The sequence below is a fragment of the Nycticebus coucang genome, chromosome 16 (assembly GCF_027406575.1).
Source record: "Nycticebus coucang isolate mNycCou1 chromosome 16, mNycCou1.pri, whole genome shotgun sequence".
In the NCBI taxonomy this organism is placed as follows: domain Eukaryota; kingdom Metazoa; phylum Chordata; class Mammalia; order Primates; family Lorisidae; genus Nycticebus; species Nycticebus coucang.
Genome location: NC_069795.1, coordinates 29,482,197 through 29,502,257, shown reverse-complemented (window position 1 = coordinate 29,502,257; position 20,061 = coordinate 29,482,197). Strand labels below are relative to the sequence as shown.

General features: G+C 35.9%; 1 protein-coding gene across 1 annotated transcript; it reads right to left on the bottom strand.

Annotated features, from left to right (window-relative positions):
* Positions 1-8,240: 8,240 nt before the first annotated feature.
* HSPA13 (heat shock protein family A (Hsp70) member 13) lies at positions 8,241-19,726 on the bottom strand. The gene is made up of 5 exons (XM_053565079.1): positions 19,618-19,726; positions 17,773-18,113; positions 14,447-14,660; positions 12,452-12,619; positions 8,241-11,390 (listed from the first exon to the last, which is right to left on the bottom strand). Exons 1-5 carry the CDS (start codon positions 19,640-19,642, stop codon positions 10,726-10,728), a joined length of 1,413 nt encoding a protein of 470 aa, XP_053421054.1. The 5' UTR covers positions 19,643-19,726; the 3' UTR covers positions 8,241-10,725.
* Between the last annotated feature and the right edge of the window lie 335 nt (positions 19,727-20,061).

Genomic DNA, 20,061 nt, shown 5'->3' with positions numbered 1-20,061 from the left:
TTGCTGACGACATGATCTTATACTTAGAGAACCCCAAAGACTCAACCACAAGACTCCTAGAAGTCATCAAAAAATACAGTAATGTTTCAGGATATAAAATCAGTGTCCACAAGTCAGTAGCTTTTGTATACACCAATAACAGTCAAGATGAGAAGCTAATTAAGGACACAACTCCCTTCACCATAGTTTCAAAGAAAATGAAATACCTAGGAATATACCTAACGAAGGAGGTGAAGGACCTCTATAAAGAAAACTATGAAATCCTCAGAAAGGAAATAGCAGAGGATATTAACAAATGGAAGAACATACCATGCTCATGGATGGGAAGAATCAACATTGTTAAAATGTCTATACTTCCCAAAGCTATCTACCTATTCAATGCCATTCCTATCAAAGTATCTACATCGTACTTTCAAGATTTGGAAAAAATGATTCTGCGTTTTGTATGGAACCGGAAAAAACCCCGTATAGCTAAGGCAGTTCTTAGTAACAAAAATAAAGCTGGGGGCGTCAGTATACCAGATTTTAGTCTGTACTACAAAGCCATAGTGGTCAAGACAGCATGGGAGTGGCACAAAAACAGAGACATAGACACTTGGAATCGAATTGAACACCAAGAAATGAAACTAACATCTTACAACCACCTAATCTTTGATAAACCAAACAAGAACTTACCTTGGGGGAAAGACTCCCTATTCAATAAATGGTGTTGGGAGAACTGGATGTCTACATGTAAAAGACTGAAACTGGACCCACACCTTTCCCCACTCACAAAAATTGATTCAAGATGGATAAAGGACTTAAATTTAAGGCATGAAACAATAAAAATCCTCAAAGAAAGCATAGGAAAAACACTGGAAGATATTGGCCTGGGGGAAGACTTCATGAAGAAGACTGCCATGGCAATTGCAACAACATCAAAAATAAACAAATGGGACTTCATTAAACTGAAAAGCTTCTGTACAGCTAAGGACACAATAACCAAAGCAAAGAGACAACCTACACAATGGGAAAGGATATTTGCATATTTTCAATCAGACAAAAGCTTGATAACCAGGATCTATAGAGAACTCAAATTAATCCACATGAAAAAAGCCAACAATCCCTTATATCAATGGGCAAGAGACATGAATAGAACTTTCTCTAAAGATGACAGACGAATGGCTAACAAACATATGAAAAAATGTTCATCATCTCTATATATTAGAGAAATGCAAATCAAAACAACCCTCAGATATCATCTAACCCCAGTGAGAATGGCCCACATCACAAAATCTCAAAACTGCAGATGCTGGCGTGGATGTGGAGAGAAGGGAACACTTTTACACTGCTGGTGGGACTGCAAACTAGTACAACCTTTCTGGAAGGAAGTATGGAGAAACCTCAAAGCACTCAAGCTAGACCTCCCATTTGATCCTGCAAACCCATTACTGGGCATCTACCCAGAAGGAAAAAAATCCTTTTATCATAAGGACACTTGTACTAGACTGTTTATGGCAGCTCAATTTACCATTGCCAAAATGTGGAAACAGCCTAAATGCCCACCAACCCAGGAATGGATTAACAAGCTGTGGTATATGTATACCATGGAATACTATTCAGCTATTAAAAAAAATGGAGACTTTACATCCTTCGTATTAACCTGGATGGAACTGGAAGACATTATTCTTAGTAAAGCATCACAAGAATGGAGAAGCATGAATCCTATGTACTCAATCTTGATATGAGGACAATTAATGACAATTAAGTTTATGGGGGGGGAAGCAGAAAGAGGGATGGAGGGAAGAGGGTGGGGCCTTAGTGTGTGTCACACTTTATGGGGGCAAGACATGATTGCAAGAGGGACTTTACCTAACAATTGCAATCAGTGTAACTGGCTTATTGTACCCTCAATGAATCCCCAACAATAAAAAAAAAAAAAGAAAAAAAAAGAAAAATGAAACACAACTATAGCCTAGGATGAAAGAGAGTAGGGGAGGGAGAGGGGAAGGGAGGGGGTGGGTTGATAGAGGGAGAGTTCGTAGGGGGACCACACCTATGGAGCACATTGCAAGTACAAGTTAGATCTATCAGGTGTAAAACACAAATGTCTTAATGCTGTAATTGAGTAAATGAGGTGAAAGCTATGTTGATTAGTAGGATGTAAGCACTCCAATTTGTACAAATAATCAACACATCGAATCCCATAATGGCATAAATGTATTTATGATCTATGTACAAATGACTTAATAAAAATACATATAAAAAAAAAATTGTTCAAAGATAATTTTATTGCTTTAAGAAATTAATATTTTATTTTTATTTTAATTACTTACATCAACCTTGTTCAATCACTTCAGTACACTAGAAAAAACACGTAGCATGCTTAAAATAGTAGATTACAGAGAGGTGGCATATATGTACTTTTAAAAAGCTTATTCTATGATTGTAACATTTGTTTAAAAACTGTAGCTTCAAAATGGATTAAGAAAATAGTAAACGTACCTTCAATATGCAAAAGTATTTACTGTAGCTGATAGAAGAAAAATTCTAAACAGCATTAATTGCTTTCTTTGAGGATCGTGAGAATATTTATTGTTGAAAGCCCATGATGTACAAGACATTTGGAGCATTTGTCACTTTCCATCCTCACCAAATAATGTAACAAAGGATTATCCATTCTATTTTACCACAAATGATGCTAACATTCCCAGAGGAGCTTGGCCGGTGAGATCCAGAATCCAGGTCTATGTGACTATAAAACTGATCATGCTCTTTCCAATTCTTTACCAAGATGTCTCATTCTTAGAAGAGACACTTTAAAAGAGTCCGTATTTTAAGAATGATTCCAAATCCTTGTAGAGATGGATTTTAACCCAATAGCTTTCTAGAAATAGTAAATAAAATTAAAGTTTTTGGTGGGTATGGGATTCACTTCCCCTTTTAGTCTGGTATTAGTTTGAACCTATATGAAATAGTCATTTTTTTAGGTCAAAAAATAATGGCAATTTCATATACTTATGAGCACAGCCTGGATATTAAACTTAGCATTAAGAAAATTTAATGTTGGGCAGCACCTGTGGCTCAAAGGAGTAGAGGGCACCAGCCCTATATACCACAGGTGGTGGGTTCAAACCCAGCCCCAGCCAAAAACTCCAAAAAAAAAAATAAAATTTAATATTACATTTAATACGCGTATGAGTAATAAATAGTTCTACCTGATGTAGAGAGTCTTTCTTATAAAAAAAAATTAAGGAAAAAGACTAGAACATGCCAATATGATAGTTGTTAGTTCAACATCCTGAGACAGGATGCCTATGTTCAATCCCAAGTCAACCACCTGTGAGCTGTATAAACTTGGGCAAGTTAACTGACTTCTCTGTGCTTATTTGAGAGTAATAATTCTATCTACCTCTTAATGTTGTTTTTAAAATTAAGTTATATACTACACATTATCACTTAGGAAAGTGTCTGGCATATAGAAAGTATTCAATAACATGTTATTGAAACACCAACAGTCAGTGCTTTTAACTGTAGTTTCATACTTACAAAATTACATTACAGGATACACTATAGTAAAAAGGGCAAAAGGTTTATGGAAATCTGTTCTATGCCCAGCAATGTTGGGATAACTGGAGATTAAAATAAGACACGATTCTTGATGATACGCAATATGCTCTTGGTGAGATCAAGCAAAGGTGAAGAGGAAGCAGTTATGTCAGCTCTCCAAGTTCCTTCTAGCTCTCCTTTAGTCCCACTTTTCTGTATATAACTGGACCATTTGTAAGATACAAGTTGGGACTCCTGGCTGATTGTGAGACACAGTTCTCTAAACCTTCTGACGTAAAGACTATTTGGTGGTTCATGTGGATGCTATGCTGTTGGGTGAGGCTACAGTAATGGGACCAAACCATACAAAGGCTGACTGGCTTTTCTTGTTGATGATTACTACTAAGTACATACGTAACAAGGGCTGCTCATTTGTTATGTACAGCACAACCAGTCTGAGCTTAGTTATCATCACTGCCTAAGGATAGTGACCTTTCATTTATCTCAGGAATGCCTCACAACAGCAAAATAAAAAGAAACGGGCATACTAGTGAAATATAAAATAGATCCTAAATTTAAAAATATTTTAAATGGGCTCCAGAGATTTAGAAGAAACTGACACATATACATTTTTTGGTGTGTCAAGGAAAGTAACATAGGATCAATTTTTGAATTCATGTTTATAAAACTCAGGTCATCATTAATGCATTGGTTTATGACCATTTTTTGCTCTAATATATATAGATATAAACCAATGCATCAGTGTGCATTGGTTTACGACCATTTTTTGCTCTGATATATAGAGTAGAAAATGAAATGTTGGAGAAGACTAAAATGGATTATTGGAATGCAAGACAGTGGACTGCAAAAGGAACTAAGCATAAATATTAAAACCACTTCAATCACCACTAATTTCCTCTGAATTTCTGCTTTCTATTCTGAGCATCTGTGCAACAACTTCCAGGTATTACAGAACATGAACATCCCATTGCTTGATCTCCATTGTCTTATCTATGATTTTACAGAGTTAATGAACAACAATTATTGTTGGCTATGATGAATAAGATCTTAAAAATGATTATTTCATATACTTTGTCCAGTTTTTCAGTTGATACAGGCAGGAGGGAAAATCTATTTCTCTTATTCCATCTTTACCAGAAATAGAAGTCCAACAAAGAACAATTTGACTAAATGTTTAACCATAAAATAAAGGTCATAAATTTACAAAGTACAAGGAAGAAAGAAGGAAAAGCAAATAAAGAAATATAAACAAATAAGGACCTCATATCTCTTGCCCAGAGTTAGATGGGATTGTTGCCTCTTTTTGAGTTGATTAATTTGAGTGCTCTGTAAATTCTAGTTATAAATCCTTTGTCAGATTCATACTCTGCAAATACCTTCTCCCATTCTGAAGTTGTCTTTTTGCTTTACTTGTTGGGTCTTTAGCTGTGCAGAAGCTTTTTGGTTTGAGTCCCATTTATTAATTTTTGTTGTTGTTGCAATGAAATATGGAAAGAACCTAAATGCCCACCAACCCAGGAATGGATTAATGAGCTGTGTTAATACATACATATTCCATATGTATACCATGGAATACTATTCAGCCATTAAAAAAGATGGAGACTTTATTATATCTTTTGTATTAACCTGGATGGAGATGGAACATATTCTTCTTGATAAAGCATCAAAGAATAGAGAAGCAAGAATGCAATGTACTCAATTCTAATATGAAGGCAGTAAATGAGCTAATACAAGGTGGAGGTAGGGTAATGAGGGATCAGGGGGATTAGGGAGGGGGAGGTCGGAGGGTCACAATGTATGGCACACTTTTTGGGGGTGACATGATTACAAGAGGGACTTTACCTAACAAATACAATCAGTGTAACCTGATTCTTTATACCCTCAATGAATTCCAAACAATTAAAAAAAAAATAATAATAAGGAGCAATTCTTAGGTAGAAAGAAGTTCCAAAGAAGAGAGGAGAATGTTAGTTGAGGTGGCTTCATGATACCACTGGGCTGCCTTTTCTCAATCATGCAGAGTGTCTGTTGCTTCGTAGTTGCAAACCCATTACTTTATATCCAGTATCATGTCTGCATTACAAGAAGATACAAATGGTAAGGAGCAAGACGTTTGTATAATCCAAGTATGTAAATTAAAAAAGAAAAAAACATCTGGGTTTCTATGTAGTGATTCACACAGCGACCACTAGTTGTAATGGAAGTTGGAAAACACAGAAATATAACATTTGAAGTAGGGCATATCATTGCTCCAAATGAAACTAGGTTCTAGAAGAATGAATAGGATAGATATTGTGATAGCATTTAGTAGTAGTCTACCACTACTCAAAGTATTTTTTAACCATGCCAAAATTATCTTAGTTTAGCAACTTGGGAGATAGGAAAAGTAGTGATTATAAATAATTAAAACCCAATTTCTAGTTTTCAATAGTCCAAGTTAGATAACTTAAGATAATGGATGAACTCTTAACAGGAGAAATGTGTGTTTATCATATAAACTTTATAGACATATAATAAGTTATAAGGTTCCAAGTATTTTACCAATTGAAATACTTTAGGATTTTAGGTAAGCCAAATAATATTAATTCAATATTAATAATTGAATTAAATATTAATTTTAATTAATTAAAATTAATATTTAATTAATTTATATTATTAATTAAATATAGAGGTATAAAAGGTATAAAATAAACTCTATTATTTCTACTTTAACATTCCATGAACAACTTAATGTAAGGCTATTTATTCTTTCCAAAACTAACTAATGATTTACCAATACATATTTATTTTTTTCAAATTTCATCGAGGGAATGAATTTGCAGAAAATTCAGACCTATAGGATTAGACTATTGAGGTTATTAGGGAGCATAACCTATTTTCCTGTGACATTTTTTATGTAAAAATGGCAGTCATTGAACTTCTTTATTTTCCTGTCTACCATGTCCATTCATGTTATTTACCACTTTCTATGTGCCAGGTACTTACAAAAACCCATTGAGTTATGTACTATAATCTCTATTTTGTATTTAAGAAATCTCTAAGTTCTTACTCTGCTTGTCAAAAAATGGAAAGGATTAAATGGCAGTACATTTAACATTATCTGCTAAATAAGAGCCCTTGTGTGGATACTACCCAGCAGTTTAGTAAATGAACAAAAAAGATACTTTGGGATTGTGTTATGTCATGGATAAGGCAGCAAGCATAGCTTTGCGGTTCAAAAATAGACTGGACTTGAATCCGACCTCTGCCACTTACTAGGGGTATAATCTGGGAAAATCACCCAGCACATTAAAATTAAAACATTAGTTTCCCTATTTGAAAATGAGGATAAAAATGCCTACTCATATATTTTCTAAGAGAACTGTACTAAATTGGTTAGTATAACTAAAACATTTAGGGGAGTAGCTGGTACCATCATAAAAACTCTTATTGTGTAACAAATAACTGCAAATTTTAGTGCTTTAAGACAACAAAACTGAATGTTCTCACATTTTCCATGGATTAGGAAGCCGAAAGTCACTTAGCTAATGAATGGTCCCAGTGTAAGGTCTCTGATGAGGTGGCATTCAAGTTGTCAACTGTAGCTGAATCATACAGAGCTGAGGTTCATTCCAAGGCATCTCCATCATATGCCTGGGAATTGGTGCCTGCTGGCAGCAGAGGTGCCTGGTCACCTCCATGTGGCCTGTCTTCCTCAAGGGGCCCCTTTCTTCACCTGTATTTTCTAGCATCATAGCTGGATCTTCTTTATGTGGCAACTGGGCTTCAAGAGAGGGAGCCAGCAAGCAAGAGGGTACATGCAAGACAGAAGCTCTTTTTTCAACCTGAGTTCAGAAGTGACATCCCAGCACTTCTGCATATTCTGAATTATTACCGGTATTTTTTTTTTTTTTTGCAGTTTTTGTTCTGGGCTGGGCTTGAACCTGCCACCTCCAGTATATGGGGCCAGTGCCCTACTCCTTGAGCCACAGGCACCGCCCCACTTCTGCATATTCTGTTAATTAGCAAGGAGTCATTAAATCTTGCCCAAATTCAAGAAAAAAGGATTGCACAAGTGAATAATACCATGAGGTGGGGATGTTTGGGAGCCATGTTTGAGGATGCCTACCTCAATAAAGCACTGTGTATTTGTTAAATAAAATAAATAGGGAAGTGTAACTGTATTTCCTCATATATTTAATATATATGACCCTTGCCCTGCAAAGGGGTCAAGTCTACTACCTTTATTTAAGGGCTCTCTTTAAAAGACTCTATCAATCAAATGTTTCTTCAAAGAAAACAATATATTGAGTTGTTTTGGTCTAAAATCTTATATAAACTTTATTAGGAAAGTATAAAATATTAACCATCAACCAAAGGATTACATTAGCCTGGTATGCAGGAGCATACATTACTTAGCTAGACTAGCTTAGTTTAACTTTTGGCTACATTATGGTCAGAAGCCACAAACTGGGATTTGGGATTCTGGAAACAGTATTCACATATGGTCGCTTCTAAATTAGGAAAATAAGTGGTAAATGCGTAAGAAATCCCAGAGATGGATGCAGGGAAATGTACATTTCTGGAACTAGACTATTGTTACTGAGGTCAAGTGCTGCGTGAGCATCAGATTAGCTTTATCCGTACCTTCTTATTTACATACCTCAAAAATGTACTCCAGCCTAGTTCTGAATGGAAAATAAAATACACAGTTTAAAAAACAAAACTTCAAAATGGTATTTATTTACACTAAAACATGAATTACCTGTATACTCACAAATTTAAGAGGCACAATCTGTTATGCACAGTAACTGTAATATTTAGTACACGTTACACATACAATAGTATCTGTTAAGTCAGTGGTTTGAGTGAAAACATAGTACCAAAACATTCCTGCTAACAAAATAAACTCATTTACATGTTCTAATCACACAAGACACCTAATATTTTAAAAGTTATGTACTTCAAAAAACACTAGCTAAATGTACAACGAACATATATTTGTTTTATGAAAAACAACTTAAGTTAGTCATAAATCATCCTTTTCAGGATACATTCTTATCTTTTAAATAAATAAACTACATTGATTTCAAGACTATATATAACCACCTACAACAGGACTGAAAACAGACATCCTTCCATTTCATTAAAGATGTAATTAAACTAGAGAATATGCTAAACTATTGCCCCCAAATTCCAACACTGCCATTCTATTTTTCAAATGCAAATTATTTAAATTCCAATTTGAGAATTAGCTTGAGATTAGCTGCCTCTCCTATTTTATAAATTATTTTCTTTAAAAATCATTAACAGATTGTCTTAAACTATGTTAATATTTGAGAAATTCAAGGTCTTTAAAAATTTCGTAACAGTTTAGGTTAACACTAACACTGCTTGTGGATATAAATTGAAAACTTTTCTCTTGAAGACCTTCATAAAAATATTTTTTCAGTGTTAAAATCTATTAAAAATTATATAAAGTCCAAGAGAACACTTGAGATATTTTTAAAATGCAGTGAAGGATTCATCTTTGGCATTTCCTCTTTAGTTCTAAAATAAAACATATCAACATACTTTATATTTTTCTACCTACCTACTATAAACATTTTTTTCTACACAAAAGTATTTGATTGAAATGTGTGTTAACTGCAATTTCATTGGTAAACACTTTTTTTTAGACCAAAATATAAGAACCTTTAGCTTGTTTTATTAAGAAACTGAGAAGTTTTGATGTTGAAATAAATTTGCTTAGTGATTCCTTTTCAGCGATTGGAAATTCAACATCCTTCAAAATTCAGTAATGGATTAAGCAAACACATTTTATAGTAACAAAAATGTTAACCAGGATATAATTTATGGATAATAATATGAAGCATTCCTCTATTAAGGAAAAACATACAGAAATATATCTTCAAATAAAATGAATATCACAGAAATCAAACTGATATATCTTCTTTCTTGGTCCCTGTGGCTTTTCTTATAGGAGATAAACAACAACAAAAAAATAAAACAAACACACAACTCAAATGCTGATTTACGGAAGCTTTCCACAATGCCTTCTGCATCACTCCCAGTATTCACAAACATTTTGTTCTCATTGCACACTAACCTGATGGCTGAAAATAGTCTAAGTGTGACTATTTAAAATAACAATAAAAAACAATTAACAGAGCTTTTCAGATTGAACATACTTTCCTTACTTAAATATGAGAAAAAATTTCAGTTGAGCTGAATCAAGTACATCTGATAGCTCAAATGCATGCTACATTCCCCAGGGCTTACTGAAACTATAAACAAAAGACCAAAAATGCAAAATCAATACAGTAATTAATGCTATTTACCAATGTCTGCAAAGGTCTTGGGTATCAAAAAATGAGATAGTAACAATGGCTTTATGTGACATAAAACATTTTAAAAACGCAATTAATAATTTCTGATTATTTTCTAACAAAACAGAATCATAGAAAGCCAGAGAATGATACATGAAATGAAGAAACTAGAATACAAATTAGGTATTTCTACTATCTAGTATTGCAACATTTGAATAAACCTGTGGCTATTTTAGAAAGAAAATTGATCTACTAAATACATTCAAAACAGAAAATGCAGATTATGAGAATATGACAGATAACAGGATAGTGAATTTGTGAATGTAAAATATGCTGTATAATACGGCAGTTACTGAATATTATGTATGCAGCTTATACTAATAATACGGCTATCTCCCAGCCAATGTAAATACCTGACATCAATACTGTCCTTCAAGTATAGTTCAAATTAATAGTCACGTCTGATAACCAAGTAAGGAAATTACCAGGTCCTGCTAATACAATTTAGTAAGAACTGGCACTATTTTATAATTGGCACTATTTAATGTTTATAGAATATAATGTTAAGCGCCTATGGTTATCTAGTTCCAGAATCCAGGAAATACAGTTATTCATGCTCTTTTAAGACAGTTTTACCTCAATTTTCCCATTTTTGACATATTTGTTGCAATGGTATCTCTCCAAAATCAAGTAGGATTAATCTGGTCACAATTAATCCTAAAGCAAAATGCTATATAAAATTTTCCTGTATCTAAATGTGGGAAGTTTTGTGAGCTATTTTAGATACTTTCCTTTTTTGGAGGAGGTAGTCTAATAAAGGGAAAAGATCATCAGATAAGATCATAAATTATCATGATTCCTCCAGAATTCAGTTGAAGTTGGTTTTTTGTAAATGCTTATTGGGAATTTCTAAAGCACTCACTTGGAGAGGCCAAGAGCCTCCATCAATCCCTGCTTGGATCGCCACTCCCGTTACCACTGCTAAGTCAGGGTCTACAGATGTATTGGGATCCTTTCCAAAGAACTCTTGAATGACCTGGCGGATTCGAGGAATACGAGTAGAACCGCCAACTAAAACCACCTCATCTATCTCAGTCTTTTCCAGGTGGCCTTCTTTTAACACTTGCTGAATGGGTACGAGTATCTTCTGGAAGAGATCTTCATTAAGGGTATCAAAGAGCTTCCGTGATATTTCTGTTTCAAATAAAACTTGACGTGCTCCAGTTTTCTTTTCAAAAAGACCAGGTCCAAATCCACTGTTCACACGGTGGCCATCTGCAGAGGAAAGCGTGTCCTTTGACAGTTCAGTGTCACTACTCCGAGGTTCCTTATCCTTCTCCTCTACTGTTAGTAATACTGACAAGTTAGCAGACTGATGAAGAGTCAGATTTAATTTGACCATTTCCACAGCTTGTCTTAATCTGTGGATTTCCTCTTTCCTAGAGGGGAAGAAGCCATATGCTTGATAGATCTGTTTATACACGTATTGAAGCAATCTCTGATTGAAGTCCTGCCCTCCAAGTTTATTGTTTCCTAAGGGTAAAAAAAGTTTATATTTATGCGTGTGTGTGAATATAGACATATATGTACAAATGTATAATAAAAATTATATTCTAGAAATAACAAACATAATCCCTTATTAAGATTTTAGGGGCAGGGGATGGTGTCTCTCATGCCTGTAATCCCAGCAGCAATTTGGGATGCTAAGACAGAGGATGGCTTGAACTTGAGAGTTTGAGACCATCCTGGGCAACAGAAAGAGACCTAATCTGCAATAAATTAAAACATTAGCTAGGTGTGGTGGTGCTTGCCTATAGTCCTAACTATACAGGAGGCTGAAGCAGGAGGACCACTTGAGCCCAGGAGTTCAAGGCTATAATGAGCTATGATTGTGCCACTATACTTCAGCGTAGGTGACACTAGAGTAAGACCCTACCTTAAAAGAAAGAAATAAAAAAGATTTTATATAAATACTGATTAAAAATAACTGCGCTAAAATAATTTAACCCAAATATATACCATTACAAAAATAGTGCACATCATGATTAAAATTTTTCATCATGATTAAAATTTTTAAATGACATAAAAAGAAGTATCTCCTAATGATACTGAATAATTTTGCAAAACACAGGGACTGAGAACATAGATTGGTCTTTAAGTAGCTGTTTAAAAACCCTAAATGTCATTCTCAACATAAGAAAGTGCTTTCTATAATTAAAAAGCAGGTACTTTATATTCTTTCATTATTCTGCTTACATGATTAAGAACTATAGAGCAGAAAAATTATCTCAGGCCAGGCACAGTGGCTCATGCCTATAATCCCAACACTTTGAGAGACTAAGGCGGGAGGAACTCTTGAACCCAAGAATTTGAGGTTGCTGTGAGCTATGATGCCATAGTACTCTACTGAGGATGACAAAGTGAGACTCTGTCTCAAATAATAAATAAGTAAATAAACAAACAAACATAAACAGTTGTTTAAAATTACATATAAACAGAATTACCAAAATGAAGTCAAAGAATTCTAGAAAAAAAATGCACTACACATTAAATATGTTAAGGAAAGCTCTGTTTAAACCCTCCATTTCTCTTACCGGACATTGCTCGGGTTAGAAACATCCCTCCTTGCTTATTTAGTAATGACACATCTAGAGTCCCTCCACCCAAGTCTATCACCAAGACATGGAAGACATCAGCCTTGTGGAGACCGTAGGCCATAGCTGCTGCTGTAGGTTCATTTATTACCCTCAAGATCTTCAATCCTGAAAGATAGGTTGAAAAGAAGAACCGCTCATAAGACCGTATTAACAAATTCCTTCCCATTCAATCAACCTCTTAGTGTGCTTGTATCTTCTGTGACATGAACTCCACTGAGTAACAGTAAGAGCCATGACAAACTCAACAGAAATATGAAATGGAAACAATATAGACTTTTTAAATGGTATCATTAAAGTTATTCTGAAAGAAGATTAAATAAAGAAATAAAAGTCCAGATTCACTGAACTAAGTTACTATGTTCTTTATTAACACTTAATTTTCAAAAAAATCCCTGAGCCTTTTCGACTTCACATTCATATTCTACTTGGGAATCTATGAGCAATAAAACTTAAATTATTATGTACTATAAACTAAGTGCTATGGAGATAAAATAATGCTTATCTTATACAGGCAGGAGATCAGTTTTCCTTGAAAAAAATTCATGCTTTAAACTAACTACTATTGTTAATGAGTGGTCTGGGAAGTAATATGGCATTATACAACAGGAGTCAAAACAACATTCAAATTCTAAAGAATTCTTCCAAAAATGGTAAGACCCCCTCCTTTAGCTTTCTGACTTTATCATTCACTCCGCTCTTGCCACATTGGCCAACTTCCCAATCTTACACAACAGCAAATTCCCATTTTATGGCTGTTGCACTGACCATTTCCTCTTCCTGCAACCCACTTTCTCCATATGTCTACATAGCTAACTACCTTGCTTCCTTTCAATGTGCTTCAAGTCACTTTCTCAATGAGGCCTTCCATATTTAAAACATACTAGCTCCCCATCCCCTGACTACCACCACCAAGCCTGATCCCTTATCATGTTCTTTTTTATCAGAACATGTTACTTTCTGATATATGCTATATTAGTTGTTCTTTTATCCCCAGGAAACATCTAGTAATATACAGAGTATGGAAATAGTTTTGATTGCCACCACTTGGTTAGGGAGGGCGCTGCTAGTTATCTAGTGAGTACAAGCTAGAGATACTCCTGAATATTCTGTAGTACACAGGACAGTCCCCACAACAAAGAATTATCTAGCTCAAAATCACCCTGAGGTGAGAAATCCTGTATTAGCTGGGCATAGTGGCTCAGCACTCTGGGAGGCCAAGGAAGGTAGACTGCTTGAGCTCACAGATTCAAGACCAGCCTGAGCCACAGTGAGACCTCGTCTCTAAAAATAGCTGGGCGTTGTGGTGAGCACTCGCAGTCCCAACTACTCAGGAGGCTGAGGCGAGAGGATCGCTTGAGCCTAAGATTATGAGGTTGCTGTGAGCTGTGACGCCATACCACCCTACCAAGGGCGACAAAGTGAGACTCTGTCTCAAAAAGAAAAAAAAAAAAAAATCCTGTATTAAACTTATCTTCTAAGCTTATTCTGTTTATTTCCGGTATAACATAAGGTCCATAAGAACAAAGATTTATTAATAATATTGACAAAGGCATTCAAAATTTATAGAATAGTGTGAAGTGAATTATCTTTCACCTCTGATTTTTTTTGAAAACATTACATTATCCACCTTAACATTAAGAAAGTTTAGAAGAAAAAATTCCTCACTGTTAGTATGTGTCCATGCTCTCTCTCAGCCTTTGTCATGTACTTACCTGACTGGTTCTTGTTACATGCACATTTTACATTTTGCTACAGAGCTTGCATAATGATCATTTATAAAACTATATAAAAAGCCATCTAATTTACCTACCTATAGTTTATTTATGAGTCTACAGTTAGGAGGCCTGAACAGTAATAAACCTTACCACAGAAGATTTTTAATATAACAAAAATTTGAGGAAAAAAATGCAACTGAGGCAAGAGTGCTGTTACCTGCAAGGTTAGCAGCTTCGATTGTTGAATTTCTCTGTTTTAGATCAAATTCCGCTGGTACAGAAATGACAGCATTGGCAACTGGCATTCCAAGATATTCTTCTGCCATTTCCTTTAACTTCAACAACAGTCGAGAGCCAACATATTCTGGGGAAACGGTGATGGTCTCATTACTTGTCACAGAAAACTCAACCATTCCATTTTTGTTTAAAACCTGTAAACAGGATTTAAAAAAAAGTGTAAAAGTTATATATGTATATACATATATGCATACCGGACTTGTTCAACAAAAATTTATCTTTATAAAATTAAATTTATTTGCACTCTATTTAATACATTCACCAAGACTAGAGTTTATTACATGTTATACTTGAAAGTCTATAAAATAAATCCACACTAGTTTTCAATAACAGAACAACTCATCACCATGCACATAACTAGAAGGGAGATTTCCAATATATATTTGTTGAATGAATGAATGAATGAAAGGATGAATGAAAAAAGATAAGAAATAACAGCTGCTCAGTCACGTGTCTCAGTGGTCCCCAACCATTTTGGCACTAGGGACCATTTCTGTGGGAGATAATTTTTCCACAAACTAGAGTGGGGAGGATGACTGAAGCACATTACCTCTCCATCTCAGTTCAACAGGTGCTAGATTTTCATAAGGAGTGCACAAGTTTACAGGAGCGTTCGAGATCCTGTGAGAATGTGAGAAGTGGTGGAGCTCAAGGTGATGTGAGTGATAGAGGGGCTATAAATATAAATGAAGCTTCTCTGGCCTGCCTGCCAGCCGGACAGCACAGTCCATGGCCCAGGGGTTGGAGACACAGTTGTATGTAACCCAGGGTCTTCTCCATTTTTTCCAGTTTACTTGTTTCTAAAACTAATAGATAACTGAAATAATTTTCTAGCACATATTAACAAGAGTAATTTTAGTACTTCGTGATGCTCTTACACAGGAATCAAATTATCATTTACTCTCTCACTTCCATGACATGTATTGTGCATTTGCTCATTATCTTTGATAAAGCAGGTGCACATTTTAAAAAACTGGATAAAATCACTGTATTCTAGCATTTCCAACAGACCAAATTAATATCAATAGTAAAGAGAATTAATCTGTTCTCAGAAATTATAAGAACTTTTTCCCCACTGTAGACCTCATAAATTAGGTTTCAAATGGGAAATCTGATCTTTCAAAAAGTATTTCACTAGTCTGAGGTATACAGACACTACTGCAATAAAGTATAAACACACCAGAACCATCACAGTCCACATGAAACAGTAACAACAAAAATAGCAGATCACTTAGAAACTTAAAACAACTTTTGGATTAATAAGTAAAGTACCTAAAGCTGTAATTTAGAGAAAATGCACAGCTGGAGATTAATTTTATCATTCCATAAAGATATTAAATCAGTAGAAAATCCCAAGAAGAAACTAAAAAAGAACAAAGTAATAAACCTAACAAACACAGGGAGCAAACTTCTTTGTTCTTTGAAAATGAATAAACTTGGAGAATTCTGGTCAGGTGCAGTGGCTCACGGCTGTAATCCTAGCACTCTGGGAGGCTGAGGCAGGTGGATCTCCTTGAGCTCAGGAGTTCCAGACCAGCTTGAGCAAGAGAGAGACCCATCTCTAAAACTAGCCAGGCATTGTAGCAGGCACCTGTAGTCCCAGCTACTTGGGAGGCTGAGGCAAAAGATCACTTGAGCCCAAGCGTTCAAGGTTGCTGTGAGCTATGACACCACAGAACTCTACCAAGGAGGACAATGGGAAACTGTCTCAAAACAAAACAAACAAAATAATAGAGATGGATAGCACTGATATAACTACTTAACTATTTTTAAACTTATTTATTTAGAATCCCACTTTATAACTTATAAGGAAAACTCTGTACGGAAAAAAGTTTCAATGTTTAAAAGAAAGAAAAAAGCTGAACCTAAGCCAACAAACACTACATAAATGGCTAAATGGACCAGACAGAAAAAAAAATACAAGTGTATAAGATGGGAAAGGTCACAGTAAGCATGGTAAGATTCTAAAATCAGTTTAAAAAAAGAATATTTAGGGCGGCGCCTGTGGCTCAGTGAGTAGGGCGCCGGCCCCATATGCCGAGGGTGGTGGGTTCAAACCCAGCCCCGGCCAAACTGCAACAAAAAAATAGCCGGGCGTTGTGGCAGGCGCCTGTAGTCCCAGCTGCTCGGGAGGCTGAGGCAAGAGAATCGCGTAAGCCCAAGAGTTAGAGGTTGCTGTGAGCCGTGTGACGCCACGGCACTCTACCCGAGGGCAGTACAGTGAGACTCTGTCTCTACAAAAAAAAAAAAAAAAAAAGAATATTTACAGATCATTTTACCACTAAAAATTTTAAACTTTTGAAAGCTCAAAAGAAAATTATATGAGAGTTAAAAGATAATAAGAGGAAAATAACAGAAACATACAACAAAAGTATTTTAAGAGTCATTAAGAAAAAGAAAATAAGACAACAAAAAATGAATGACTAAAGAAAATTAAAATATCAATAAATTTCTAAAAAATCTGATTTCACTAGAAAGTAAAGAAATAAAAATTAATATAAGTTACTACTTTTCACTTGTCCAACTGGCAAATATTAAAAAATAATAATCACCGACGATATAGGCATTCTGAAAAATCTTAGTTAAGAGCACATAATCTTTCTGGGGCACAAGTTGGCAACATAAATCTAAAGCCTTAAAAACATGTACACATTATCAATTCTACTTCTAGAATTCAAGTTAGGAAAATTTCAGAGAAGTGTGCTAAGATATATTTATAAGGATATTTTATGAACCCCCCCCCCAGTATTAATGGAAAATCAGGAAAAACAGGTACAGTGATAAGAGACTAGTCAATTAAATAATGGAGTAGGTCATTCTAGGACACTATTAAAGATAATGATGTGAACCTATTAACTAATTGTCCATCGCATATTGTTGAGTTTTAAATAAGTCATAAAACAGCATGCTCAGTACATTCTCTTTATATGTATATAAATATGTCCACATATACATACAGAACATCTCTTACTCTACAGTATATGATACGGCTTTGTCAACTTTCCTACTACCTTGAACAAGCTAAACAGACACTGAGGATGGTAAAGCAAGAACACTGTAAAACCTTAAGGTCTTGATAGCATTGTGCAGTTACTGAATTAACTCACCCTAGAGCTGTAAGAAATTTCTTGTTATATGAGATAAAACAGCTAGTTGAGATAGAACATTTTGTAATATGAAGCCAAAGCATTAAATGAAACAGTACACTACACTAATATTAAAATAGACTTTAGATTAATCACTTACCTTAAAAGGGTATCTGCCAATTTCAGCCTCCAGCTCCTCTGGGGTAAAAATCTTGCCTATGAATCTTTTGGCATCATATATTGTGTTTTGAGGATTTGAATCTGCCAGCTCCAAGCTTTCATATCCCACATACACGTCATCGTCAGTAAAAGATACCATGCTGGGTAAGCTGATATGCCCATTTTCATCTGGAATCACCTTTACTTTTCCTGTACCAGGAAAAAACACCCCAACGGAACAATAGGTGGTGCCAAGGTCAATACCAATCACTTTAGGAGTAGGCAAAGGTAAATACTGTTGTGCTAAATAGCCAGCCAAGAGAAGAGTCAAAACAGCTGATCCTGAAATACAGGCAAATTAAAGATACATCTTAACAAACTAGTACAATAAACCAGATTAATACCAGTCTTTGAAACAAGACTAAAAATACAAATCTCAAAGTATTTTTCATAGAATAACATTTCTCTCAGACATAAAGCTTTTCATAATGAAAACTGGTTACAACTAAAAATAAAGTAACAACAAAAAAAGCTCACAAAACCCTGTAATTACATGTTTGTGTAGTTCATTAACAGGTGGAAAAAGGATAAATGTAAAAACACTTTGATAATAATTGTGCTTATCCTGAGAGGAAATACCATTCATTTGGAGTAAAGGCTAGATATAATCCAATTTTCTTGATCAACTGATATGTACAGCTTAAGCTTTATAAATAGCTTCGATTATCATTAATAAAAAAAGATTCATTAATACAATTTACACAATTTAAACATTGTTATTATAAGGCTAAAAGACTTATTAATACAATTTACACAATTTAAACATTGTTATTGTAAGGCTAAAACTCTAATTTTGCACTTACCTCCTTTTCCCTTTCAAAATGATTATATGGGTAAATTGGATAAAATCATTTTATGTATTTAAGTATGAATTACGGACATTCTTCTTGCAAAAGAAATATTTAGGGATATGTTGGATAATGGCAACATATATGCAAGTTCCTTGCAAACAGGTTTTGTTCACTTTTGTATTCCCCACGCCAGGAACAGGAAATGTTCAGTATCAATTAAAAAAAAATAAAAGAATAAGAACAAATGCTATAGTAGACTGTAAATACAAGTGAAGAAAGATGCCTCTATGAATCTAGAATTAATCTCCTATTTGATTTCAGGAGGCTGTGTTATATACCGGTGTTCGAATATATTACGTATGATCCAAAATGTCAATTCGCAAACTTCTGTGTTACCGTTAACACATCTTCATCAATACACAACTCAAAGACATGAAATCAAGTGTCAAGAGCACCTTCCTCTTACACCTACATGGGCAAAATTTCAGAAGCACTTCACCACCTCCTAGAAAGGGAAGAGTAATTCCCAGCCCCATATGTGAGAAAAAATACTGGGCTATACATCAAAGAGCCCAGAATCCCTCCAAACTCAGCACCCCAGAAGTCTACAGCTCCAGATGCTGCAGCTGCTTCTCCCCCTTCTCCACAAAGGAGTCCTGAAGGTGCACGCTCTTGAAGTCTTTCAAGGGCCCAATCCAACCAGCAATACAAAATTTAGGTTCTGTTGCAAAGAACGCTTCCCTAAGTCCGACGTCCCTGAGCTGCGCGCAGCTGGTCACCGCTGGCCCTACCTTGGCCTACTTGGTCCTGGGCCCTCCTAGAGGCGGCCCCAGCGCCACCTGCTCCAAACAGCCAAAACTGCCCCTGAAGTCACCTTTCCGTCCCACTCCCGCAGCGCCCGAAGGATCCAGTAAGGGAGACAACTACTCCCACCCACCTGGCCTCCTCGGACCACCATGACGCCCACGACAGTAATAGGGACCCCGGGCACTAACCTAAGATCGTCATCTCTCCGGCCATCACAATCCCGCCGCAGAGGCTTGGGATGACTGTACCCGACGTGAGGCCCCGCCCCCACGCCGCCCGGCATTCCCGCTGCCCGCTGGGAAATGTAGTTCCCTTTGCTCTGAGGCAGCCCGAGAAGCTACCGCTTCCACCACAGCAAGAACATCACCTACCGTGAGCTCGCGGGGCGGAAAGCCTCTACTCAACCGCGGCCTGTGACGACGGATCCGCCCCTCTTACGCACAGACTGCGAACCAATCAAGCTGAAGTGAAAGAGAGCCTAGGCTGACTGTTGTTTATAACCAAACCCGACGCTCCGGGAGCTCGCTCGAGGTAAAACTACGCTATTTCTTCCGCCCCGCCCCTCGCTGTGCGTTCTGGGAAGTGTAGTTCGGTTTTCTCCCCCTCCGCGGAAAGGAAAGAGAGGGAGGGTG

Bases quoted from the DNA above. Each gene is read 5' to 3' on its own strand.
- HSPA13 (XM_053565079.1), bottom strand. From the start codon at position 19,642: ATGGCCGGAGAGATGACGATCTTAG. The intron at 18,114-19,617 runs GTTAGTGCCCGG...CCTGTATTTCAG, and splicing joins CGGAGAGATGACGATCTTAG to GATCAGCTGTTTTGACTCTT. The intron at 11,391-12,451 runs GTAAGAGAAATG...TTTTACCCTTAG, and splicing joins TCTAACCCGAGCAATGTCCG to GAAACAATAAACTTGGAGGG.